Here is a 12,504-nt window from a genome sequence, read left to right as displayed (position 1 = left end):
CATTCAGGTTATTTTCGATAATCCCGTTCCTTGTTTACCAGGACCTCAGCTATCATTATGGGAGGGGGTGGACGCTTCCTGGTCTCTGCTGGTGGCCAGAGCCTCAGATCTTCTTATAGATGGTAGCGGGATTTTTTTTGTAAATGCAGGCAGTGATTCATAGTTTGCAAGCTGCAGATGTCTACCCAACGTCTGTTCTCCTTGCTCTTTGATAAATGCTGGAATGTGAATGCGTCCTCAATGACTGGCATCTTGAAACTCATTATCGCTCATTTTACAATTGCAGAAATGTCTGCTGGCTGCAAATGGGGGTCAAGCATGTGTGGAATTGCTGATATTAGATGGGCAATTTTGCTGTTCAGAAGTAGTGGTCTACTCTTCAGCCTATGGTTATATGACCTTTAATGACTACTTCAAAGAATATGGTGCTCCACAGAGGACGTCTTGCCCCTTCTCTATCAAATGCAGTCAAGTCACCACTGCACATGGACCAATATATCTTTTTATACAGGAGTATAGGCTCTCAAAGTCTTCCTGTTATTCCCTATCACTACTAATAATGGTTAAGATGAACTTTTTAAATAAATTCTTAGATTTTATCCTTTAGATTCTCTGGTGGGAACAGGTTCTGACCCAAAAATAATACCCACTTGGCCGGTGATCTTTATTGGAGGACAACCCAGCTTCACATTCTCAATAGCTACTGATACATGGTGTGTATGTGATGTTCAATGCACTAAGAAGCAGGCATTCACTTATCCTGTATCCAATGTACCCAAGCCTAATGGTAAAGGTGGCCATATACCCTTAGTCTATGGTGACATGTCTGTTTGCACTTTTAGGAACATGCAGACCGAATAAGTGATCCATAGCATTAGTTATTCAAACTGAAGCAGATGGGCCCAATGACTATTATTGGCTTTGTCTGGGCTCACATTGGTGCCCATATTTTTGGGATGGGGGAAAAAATACCTTCTTTTCTTCCATCCTAAAAAAAAAAAAAAAAAGTTTCCTAAAAATAATCAGAGGCTCTCTCTTCCATTTACCTAACTGTGATAACAGATATGATTCCATTTGTCTGTTCCTAAAAAAGAGCAAACTGGACATATAAATGGGCATGTGAGCTTAACCTTTAGATGATTGCCAGCCGAACCACCACCATTACTCAGAATCTTCTCATACACATGTATGCTCTCAGCCAAGTGGTGCATATTTGAAAAATGGATAGAGGAGGGAATAAGTAACCCCGAGACTGTTGGTTATCTCTCTGGGACAGCCCTATGTATATTAGATGGTCAGTAAAATTGGCTGACTGACGTTCACCTAGAGTGTTTGGGCAGTCGTAAGGACTATCTATGCAGCAGCCACAAAAAGGAGATCCTGTGTTGGCGAGGAAAGGTCAAGTATCTGATTATCTTGTAACTCTACTATACTCTAACATGTGGTTGATACCTTTTTAAGCGTTTACATATTTTCTTGTGGTCGGTGATGTTCTTGGGTGTCTGTCTTCCATGGATGGTCTTCTGGTTACTCCTGTTTTCTCACTGATACCTATAAATCTACTTGACCATTACTATTGATATTTGACTATTGTCCGCATAAGTTTTGGCTACAAAATCAAAACTGCTTTGGAAGCTAATTTGTTAATTTAATTTGCAGAGCACTATAAAATGTTTCTGGCCTAAAAATGTAATGTTTGGGTTTTTTTTTTCTCACTTTAGACTGGTACAGATAGCTCCTCCAACTCATCACAGAAAAGAGAGCCACCAGTGAGGACCATCTCATCTCCTATGATGGGTGGAGGTTGTCGCTACAGCACGTTGAGTCACATTGATTTCTACAGCACTGAACACTATCCTCCAGAACAAGTGAGTTTCCCGTTTCTAATTAAATATCTATAGAAACATAGGGCATTATGAATGCTATGGTAACAGTCCACCTTCAACACCAGTTTTCTATGATTCTTCTACTGCATCTTTAAATAAAGAAACCCAGGGCTGTGGAGTGTGAGTTGGTGTCCCTTTTGGTGGAGTTGGTATAAAACGGACCGACTCCTAAAATTATATAATGCATTGGGTACAGTAGTACAATGCAAGATATGCTGTAAATATTTTCATAAGAATTTGGGAAAGTTATGAAATGTCCTTTAAATGTCTGTCCTTTTCCTGATCTAAGGATCTCAGCTTTTAGTTGAGATGAATCTGTGCTGCACTTTATGCACATGCTCAGTAGTGACCAGTGCTGTGGGGTCGGAGTGGAGATCAATCTGTGCTGCACTTTATGTACATGCTCAGTAGTGACCAGTGCTGTGGGGTCGTAGGTGAGATGAATCTGTGCTGCACTTTATGTCCATGCTCAGTAGTGAGGCAGGGCTGTGGAGTCGGAAGTCAGGGTGTAATTGAGGAGTCGGGGGGGGTTCTATGCAGATTTCTAGGTCTCCATGGTAACAGACTACAAACAGATGCACTATAGTCTGATCCTACCTTCTGGGCAATTGAACAGATGGCAATGTGACTGTAAGATCACACCATACATTTTATCTTGTACCATGGTGACAGTCTACATAAAGGTTATAGACACAAAGCTATAATGCATTTAATACTAAAAGCTCTTACACCAATATCCATGTTCCTGACCATGGTGTCTCTCCTTCAGTCATTACCTAGGCCACCTCGACATGTCAGCTTTCCAGATGACGACGATGAGATTGTTCGCATCAACCCAAGGGAAAGAAACTGGCTCACCGGTTATGAGGATTACCGCCAGGCACCAGTCCAACGCAAATACCTGGAAACCGAGAACGCGGACTCATACGTTCGGTTCGCCAAAAACGAATCCTCGAAACACGACTACAACTATCCTTACGTAGACCACACAGACTTTGGAACGTGCAAGGACCTGAAAGGCCCCGTTATAAATACGCAGCCTAGCCGATGTAAGTCCAGGAGAAAAGAGGGTGAAAGGTCCAGATGTGTTTATTGCAGAGACATGTTTAACCATGACGAGAACGGCCGGGGGAAATGTCAGGATGCTCCAGACTCAGTCCGAAACTGCATCCGCCGCGTGAGCTGCATGGGATTCGCAGACTGTGTCCTTTACCACTGCATGTCTGACTCAGAAGGGGACTACACAGATGCTTGTTCATGTGATACCAGTGATGAAAAGTTTTGCCTCCGGTGGATGCTTCTCGTCCCCTTGTCAATCATTGCTCCTGGCATGTGCTGTTACCTCCCACTACGAGCTTGCTATAACTGTGGTGTCATGTGTGGGTGCTGTGGTGGCAAACACAAAGCGATGGGGTGACCGAGCACAAGACCAGGACATTCTACCATGTGTTTCCAGTAGCTGTTTGCTAGGAAGCATTTTGGCACCAAACACTCCCAACAATTTTGGGTGCCAGTGGCCCAAGCTTCTAAGCCAGCTGCACCGAGCCTCAAAAATTTCAGTGGAGGCTCCTAGCGAACTCGCTTTGAGCTTGAAAAGCTGCATTACTAAACACGTAGCGAGAGCTAAGCTGTGTGGATGGAATGCGGACATGTTAATTCTGTCAAGCCATTTTTGGCAGTGTAACGTCACCTGTAAATAGTCTTGGCACTTCCAGAGATGTGGTATCCAAACGCCATATGTGAGAGGGGAGGATTGCAGAGCCCTGGAAGGAAAATGGTTAATGTTGAACTGATGAGTATTTTAGTCTGCAGCCAGGTATTCTGTGCTTATAACCGACAGTAACCGGAGTACCATCTTGCAGTATTGCTATTTCTCTTTTATGCCAAAACCAATTTATTTATGCATATGTATTATTTGATGTCCTTTACCATTTCTTTTTTCTTTCCCTCGTACTTTACGTTAATTTAAAATCCCAGATTTTCTCAATATATACAGGATGTGTTGGTGAATTGGAAGAACCAAAACACTCTTTTAACATGAACCTGTCAGGACGATTTTACTAATCATCTTGGTGGTCCTTTTTTTTTTTTTTTTTTTCTTTTTAATTTTGCAATCCGATGTGCCAGCTCTTAGCAATCAAGCTTTGAAGCCACATGTAGATATGCCTGGATGTGCATTGGTGCATCAACACATCCCCAATGCGCTCCTAGACCAAATTGCTGTTGAATTACCATAAATTCTTGATCTCTCTGCGCTGACACATCGCATTAGTACAACACATGTGGATTAGGACCCATACAGCCACACCATTAGATGTAGTAGTAAAATCATCCTTACAGGTTCCTTTTCCTTTTAAGGGTTTTCTGGGATTTTGCAAATCCTGGCCACGAATAGGGAATGCTAAGAAATAAATGACCATTATTTTGTTGTATGATGTTCCATCACTTCTCTGCCCCGCATCAGTCCTTGAATAATCACATGTTATGCTTTATGCGCCTGACCCCTGCAGCCAATCACTGGCTTTTCACATGTCGTATGCGCAAACTTCACCGCTGAGGTCAAAGTATGATGTACAGCTTGTGTTTAGTCATGAGCGAGCGTGCTCGTATTAGATGTTATCCAAGCATGCTTCTGTGCTAACTGGGTGTCTTCGCCATGCTCGAAAAAGATGTTCGAGTTCCCACGGCTGCATGTCTCGCCGCGGCTGGTTGCCGACCGCAACACATGCAGGATTGCCTAGCAAACATGCCGCGAGACATGCAGCCGCGGGAACATATGTTTCGAGCACACTGTAGTGACTCGGTTAGCACATGAGCATGCCCCGATAACACCTTATCCAAGCACGTTCGCTCATTCCTACTTGTAATCACTCCGGAACAACCGGCGCGGCAGGGAGTTCAGCATTCCTTATGTTTTGGCCAAATTTTGTAAAAACCTCAAAAACTCTTTTTAATTATTTAGGGGTTTAGGATATATTTGGCGTTGTCATACATAGAATTTGACGTTCATTTCCTATTACTATTAGTAATTATTTCCCTTCTTTATAGTCTCATAGCCATGGTGACTACATAAGGAGGTTTTCTTATGGCTCAACCAAACTTGTGATTTTGTTTGTTTTTTTTATAGTTTATTACGTAAAGGGAACGGAATATCCTAATATTTTTCTAAACCAGTTATCCATTTATTTTCTTTTATTATTATTTTGTCCTATTCCATTTGTTTGCAACCTGTATAGGGTCTGTTTGTCTTTCCACTTTTTTTTTTTTTTCCCTGACAGACACTACAATTTCATTATATTAGTATAAGTTATGTTGCAAAAAAGGTAAAATGGCAGCTGCATTAAAAAAAAAAGCTATTGTAGATAAGACATGTATTCTGCAGTTTGTATAATAGACTTTTCTCATCCCTTCCCTCCCCCCCACACTTCCTAAAGACTCGTGAGGCGGACCAGAATTAAGGAACAACCTTTGCTGGTGTAGCCAAATTACTTGTTCTTATATTAAGAGAATGTGTTACTGTTCACAGTCCTTTATGTAAAAAAATGTACTTATATCAACAGTCTTTATGAGTCTTTATAGTTTGGAATTTTCCTTTTGCATTTCTTTTTACCCCTCCTTCCCGTACACTGTGGGGAAGATTTATGATAAATGGCGCAAAGAGGATCTGGCGTGTAGCGGCCAATCAAATCTCTGTTTTCTTTTAATCTGCCTTAGATTAATGAAAGCTGGAGCCCCATTGGTTGTCGTTGGCTCCCATTTTCACTTGCGACCGCCATTTTTGTGCACCTCGCGTTCTGTCATTCTAGTGCTCTTCTTTGCGTTATCTAGTAATACGCTACAAAGAGGTGCCGACGGCACAAGTTGCCTTTTTTCTTTTTTTTTTTTTTTTTTTTTTTTTTATAGTATCCAGTCTATTTTATCGAGAGTTTTCAACAATTCTTAGGTCCCAACTTTTCTATTCTAGACGAGCTTCTCGTAGTTTAAGACACTAACTTGTAAATAATTGCCTTACGATAATGGTCCAGCATACGATGATACAGTGGGTTTGCTTTGCACTGCTCCTGGGTTTTTGCTGCAAGATTTTATACTGAGACTTTTTTTCCTGGCTTCCCGGGTTTACCATCAGCCCTCACATTATGGCGCGGTATAGCACTTTTAATAATCTGCCTTGGGTCGCATGGTGGTCTGAACCCTGACAATGGTTCGATAGTGAAGGAGCATGGTGAGGGTGTACCGAGCTGTCTGCTCTATCGCCATAGTGTCTTCTCCTTAAATATTGGAGAGGGTTTGGAGAAAGAATGTGTCCTCTTCAATGTTCTCACCTCCGTGGACTGGACGTGCCAGGTTGATTTAGGGTGTGCCTTCATTCTACTGAGACATGATGGATGGGACCACACCAACTGCAATCGGCATCGACCGGAGATTTGGAAATCTGTGACCTGCGAGCCAAGTACAGAACCACCGACTCCTTTCTACTAATTGATAGGAGTCGTCGTTCATGACTTGTCTTGTCTCAATGATCACAAAAAAAAAAAGAGGCACGCTTTAAAGCACCCTTAAAGGAAAACTTTTGCTGAGGTCCCTGTGCTGCAGTTCACTTGTGATTTTCCTGGGCACTCGACCAGAACCTGTTGGTAACAATAAAACTCTATGGTTGGTGGCTGCACGGCAACTTTGGGCGCGATGTCATAGATTGCCAGAATGCAATGTAAAAAGTGATTGCAGTCACAACACTCATGTCGCTGGATTTCTTGTGACGTGTGCGCCGTGCCAACTTGTAAGGTCACATTGTGGCCACCTTGACCCATCATGACCATGTGCTGCGATCTTTGATCATATGTGGCGCCAAAGATGCCATGTTGTCACAGACTGAACTAGTAGCCGCCTTCTTGATGCTCTTATTAATTTTTAATAAAGCTCATGATTCAATAGTGTAAAGCACCAAGTCCATTATTAACAAAATTAACACATTTTTATTACCTTGTGCCCAACAAATAAAATTTTTGGACATTTTGAAGAGCCTCAATTTCTTCTTAGATTTCCAACCATGACTTCCGTGTGCAGCCGGTATACAGGACACGTAGCTTCAGTTCCACAATGTACGTGCCAGGTTTTGCTATAAAAGATCACGCAGTGGCTAAAATGGGCGCACTTCGGCTTATATTGTGGGCAAGCAGAGAGCTCCTTTATATCCGCCCATACACACTGCAGTAATCAGTTACCCAATAGTTATTGCAGGAAACGCAAAAGAGGAATCCCTTACTGTGTGATGTAGACCCCTATATATTGTGGCTGAAGTCAGCCACTTATCATTGACACCCGATGGAGACCCCACAAATGCTCTGTATTGTCCTTTGGGGTTACATGAGATTAGATTATGTCCCCCCCACCCTCCTCCCAAAAAATAAAAAAAGCAATTCTTTTCTTTTTCGTCGGCCTGATCTGGAATTTAAGCTATTCCAGAGTGGTGCTGTTTCTGGACAGCCACCAAGCCCTGTCTTGTGTTCTCATCCAGCCGAGCACCTCCAATGGCGCTGACGTTCCCGCCCGCAGACAGACCTTCCAATCTGTTGGCATCCTTTGTGATTTAAAGGGACACTAAGCCTATCCTGCACATTTCTATTCAATCTCTGCAAATGGCCTTTAACAGGGTCAGTGAAGGCCAGAAAAGTATCTGCCCCCCATCATCACTACTTATCCCCTAATTCTGAGACCCTTACATTCATGGAGCTTGTATGTTAATCTTCCAACTTTAGGTGTATTGACCCCTTTTTAATTGTGGTGCGAGATTTCTTCCATGGTCTGGGCAAACTACGGCTCTCCAGCTATTTAGGAACTACAAATACCAGCAGGTCCTGTCAGACTGCCGGGATCCCGCAGTGATGGTCAGCTGTGCACAATGTATCTGGAGCGAATACCGTCCATAAGGGTGAGAACAATGGCGCACACAGACGAATGTTATTGTGATTTAACCCATGTTGGTCTGACATCTTTGAGGCCTGTATATGACGGGCACAGGGGGGGGGGGGGAGTGGAAAAGTGATTTATTTTATTTTTTTTTTTTATGAAAATTATATTGCAAGATTAGCCAAATAATTTTTGTATCTTGAAAGTATAACTATACCTATAAATCTATATAAATCTATATATCGTGAGACGGCTCTAGCTTACTAGCATAGTACAATCTGAATATTACGAGGCAGCTGGGGACTGGCTTCCTAAAGTTGGCATTTCTGTTCCTGCCATAAACTTCTCTTTGCAGTAAATTGCCAGCGGGTGCATGCCTTTCCCCATCCTCTGATTGCACATTGACATTATTCTTAAGAGATTCTTTTGTTTTATGCCAAGTAGATTTGATTTCCCATTAGAAAGATCTGTATAAGATCAGTGGTCCGTTTTAACCCCCCATTCGTCACTGACTGCAGTATGATGTTTTTTTGTGATTGCCTTGATGGTGGGTTTTTTTTTTTTTATTTTTAAGGCTAGGGTTACATGACATGACGACATTGGTTCCGCCATCCAATATATTTGTGCAACTTACTATCATATATTTTAGGAAAAAAAGTCAATTTTACTGGCAGGTTGCCTGTGACTTCCAATAAAGTCTCAAGGGGGCCAAATTTTGCAACCCCAATCGACAATCATTAAATGCGATGCCGCAGTGGAACACCATGGTCTTCATGTCACCCTAGCCTAAATTTAGGTAACTCGTGCCTCCAGCAGTCGAACTCCATTACCCAACCATGGTGCCTGGCTGGAGCTTAGCGTACACCTAAAAGCTCTCCCGAAATATATGTTTAGCAAATACTTGTATTCTGCCTCAGTTCTGGTTATTCCTTCCGAAAATCTATCAGTGAATTGCCATTCCAATCCAATTGCCACTACCCTGGTCCGGCATCTGCTCCAGTACTCCGTGGCAGCAAAACCGGGGCTGTGCACTCGAATGTCGGCATCCTGGACTCTACTAGGGTTGTGTGACCCTATCGGAGTCTGTAGGGAATTTTAAGTGGGGGATACAGTAATGGTCATCAGTATATTTTTACATTTTCCAGGAGGAATAACTGAGACACAACGTAGAGGCTTAAGAAAAAGACACTCCAAAATATTTCACGGGGAATACAAATATTTCCAAAGCCGGTACGAGCTTCTCAGTCCCCTTTTACACTTTCACTGCCAGAATGATCCGCTTTATAACTCCATCTTGAAATGCAAATTTCCTCTTGGAAATGGTTTTTGGTGTTAGAATGAACCTGCGAATGTTAGACTCCCCATTGGAAATACCGTATATCTCCTATTCCCCTGACATCAGACAAAATCTTTAATGTCCTCTTTGAGTTTTAATTTCACTGTGTGTCCTGAACTGAACTTCTGAGTTATGTAATATTAAGGGCAAACTTCTGTTTCAAAAACAGCGCCACTCTCATCCATAAGGGCGGTGCCGGTATTGCAGCTCAGACTCGACCAATCGATAACAGTGGTGCTGTTTTTGGGAGAAGAGATAATTTTCTGATCTCACACAACACAACCCCATTAATTTAAGGGGAACAACACTAAGCCGGTTGGGTTTGTCTATATCCCCCATCATATCCCAGATGAGATTATTTGTTCTGACTAGTGCAATGTCCTCTCCTCCATACAGTGTAAGCAAGGCTGTGCTGATCATATGGCAGTGATGGTGCCACAAGGCTTACCGGAAGGGGTAGGCTATCGTTTGCACTACAATTGTTGTCACGTTTCCCTCTACTTCTGCCAGTCACCGGTTGCCTATCCCCGGCTCAGGCTGTGTTTCCATTTCCATTTGTATTATAGTTTTCGGAATCTTTTTTCAATTATCAGAATAATGGAAATAAAACCCATTTACTGCCTTTTTTTTTTTTTTTTTAAGTAAAAAGGGCCTTCATTATGTATCTATACTGTCTATTTTCCATTTTTTTTGGCCAAACCCCCCAAAATTTCCTTTAATGTTTTGAGGCAAAAAAAAAAAAAAGTCTATAGGAAACGGAGAGACGCCTATAGTAAAAAAATAATCCTGTCAAAACCGAATAAAAGCCGGTTCCCACAGATGAGTTGTGTGTTTTGTTCCTTCCATTTTTAAGCCGAACTGGATCCGTTATTGCAAACTGATTCCAAATGAAAATGTGAACATAGCCTTAATTTAAAGGGGTTGTCCACTTTAAAAATAAAATAAAATTATACAGAAATGTGCTTAAAATATTAAGGTATACAACTTAAAGGGAATCTTTCAGCAGTTTTTTTTGCTATGGAATCTGAGAGCAGCATGATGTAGGAGCAGATAACTTGATTCCAGCGATGTGTCACTTACTGGGCTGCTTGGTGCAGTTTTGATATAATCCCAGTTTTTTATAATCCCTTTAGTTTCTTCTGTAGATGTAGCAGTGCTATGACTGCTGAGCTGTGGACAACTCCGCCTACCTCACTGATTGGCAGCTTGCAGCCACAGCAATTTACCAATCAGTTTTGGGGGTGGAATTAAACAATTATCTGGACTACCTACCCAGGACACAGAGTCCTCTATTGATAATTTCCTTTTGATAAAACACTTGTATTGAAACTATAGCAAATTTCTGAGCAAGTGACACATCGCTGGAATCGGGCTCTCTGTCCCTACATCAGGCTGCTATCAAATTAAATAGCAAAAGCCTGCTGACAGATTCCCTTTAAATCTACTTATCCATTGTGCCCAGTTCTTTTGATAATCTGTATGGACCCTGGCGGCTCCACTGCTGTGTATGAAGGAGGCTGGCTGATTGTCACGTTAGACAGTAAAGGGCCATGGAAATGAGTCAGAGAGGACGGGGGGCGGCTTAGGTATTGATATTGGCCAACTTCCCACACCGCACTAATAACGTGCTGACACAAAAAAAAAAAACTTTCTCCTCTATCAAGCTGGAAGTAGAGCTCCCTTGATTGTTAGGGATGTGTAGAGATGATCTTTTAAGTTCAGGGTCCGTTCAAGACAGTGTCCAATGCTAAACGCCGAGCATGTCTTATTCTGGAAGTCCGTTGCAATGTTCGGAATTCCGAGGGAAGTCCAATTTTTTTTTCCCAGATCTAAAGTTCGGATCTCCATTGTTTTAAATGGGGTTCTGGTTAAAGGTCTGGTACCCGAACCGAAATTTGGACTAAAGTTCAGGTCTGGTACCAGAACCCGAACGTCGATGGGTCCGCTTATCTCTAGGCGTGTGCAAAGATCGGGGCATCATGGATAAGTAAAATGTTAGTAACTTATACAGTTTAGAATTATCAGCACACTTCACACTTCTTTTGAAAATTGGACAACCCGTTTATAAACTCCACTCATAGTAACACTGTAATAACAAATCTCTATAAAGGAGAAGTGAAGGCGCTCCTACCGAGGCACAAGGTCGGCTACTTAATAACTGGGAGTGTTTTTGGTTTTGGCATCTATTATGAAGGCAGCTGTTATCTGGGCAAATTTTTTGACCAGCATAGTCAAAAAAAACGAAGACGAGAATGATTGACAAAAAAGTATTTTTCTCGCAGAATTGTAAAGATTGCAGACCTGAGACCCCCGGTTCTCTAAGAGAAGACGGAAGGTCACTGCTAATATATTACAATGAGTGGAGTTGCTCTTCCACATTAATGTGGGATTTAATTTGTCATTTCCTTTTTTTTTATTTTTTGTTTTTGCTTTTTTTTTAAAGTTCCGCAAAAAAGACTGGTGACTCCATAATATCTTTTGAATCCGTTTCATCTGCTTTCCTGCACCTTTCAGAACCATTTGATTTTCTTTTGTATCTGTGGTAAGGGATTAACCAGTTTCATTCACAGTTGGTGTCTTGAACATGCTTCTTTTTTTTTGGGGGGGGGTGGAGGTTTAGGGTTTGGGTGGTGGGGGTTATGTTTTGGGTTTTTTTTCCATTTTTTCTCCCTCAGCTATTGCTTAACATTAACAAATGAAAGTGCCTAAAGTATATTCACTATGTATCTGTATTCTTAAGAAACAAAAAAGTCAAACCTGTTGTGGTAATTTTATATGCCTTTTTACCTCTGTGTAAGGAAAAAAAAGCAACCAAAAAAAAAACGAAAACGAAAAAAAGCAAACAAAAATCTATACAAGTGTAATGATGTACATTTTTAGTTAACTTTTTTTAATTGTTTCTAATATGTATGATCAACATAGTTACTGCTTTACCATGTAAATATAAATACATAATATGACAAATGTTTGTCTTAAGTTTTTATTGACAAATCTCAAGTTTGGTGACTATTAAGTTTATGTACAAATGTATAGTAATTTTAGGTGCCTCTTCTATTGGCAACGTGTATTGAAGTTGCAATAAAGTGTAAGCACTCCAACTGAAATGATGTTTCTTTGATTTGCAGTGTGTCCACATCAAGCCATTGAGAGAGGATCATTTTCTGGGTGTAGTAAGGAAATACAGACATGGATGATCCATGCGAAGAAGCTTAGAGAAATCACAATTAAATGCCGAGTAGAATCCACAATGTGTGGATCCTAACCATGAGATTCCCATTTTTCATGATGACCTACTTGTCCTCCTTTTGATATTGACACACTACGTATAGGTCTACTAAAATGATGGGGTTATGCCACCAGAGGCATTTATGGTGA

The 12,504-nt window shown here is 41.4% G+C and overlaps 1 protein-coding gene across 1 annotated transcript in view; it reads left to right on the top strand.

The window, feature by feature from the left end:
* SPRED2 (sprouty related EVH1 domain containing 2) overlaps window positions 1–12,233 on the top strand; it is a 95,466-nt gene extending 83,233 nt beyond the window's left edge. The window contains exons 5-6 of the mRNA XM_073553779.1: window positions 1,722–1,868; window positions 2,656–12,233. Of these exons, the coding sequence (XP_073409880.1) occupies window positions 1,722–1,868; window positions 2,656–3,303 (795 nt within the window). The 3' untranslated portion in view covers window positions 3,304–12,233. The remainder of the gene's footprint in view (window positions 1–1,721; window positions 1,869–2,655) is intronic.
* Window positions 12,234–12,504: the final 271 nt, after the last annotated feature.

The sequence above is a fragment of the Dendrobates tinctorius genome, unplaced genomic scaffold (genome assembly GCF_039654945.1).
Source record: "Dendrobates tinctorius isolate UK_male_01 unplaced genomic scaffold, ASM3965494v1 ptg000203l, whole genome shotgun sequence".
NCBI classification, from domain to species: domain Eukaryota; kingdom Metazoa; phylum Chordata; class Amphibia; order Anura; family Dendrobatidae; genus Dendrobates; species Dendrobates tinctorius.
This window is presented reverse-complemented; position numbering and strand designations above follow the sequence as displayed.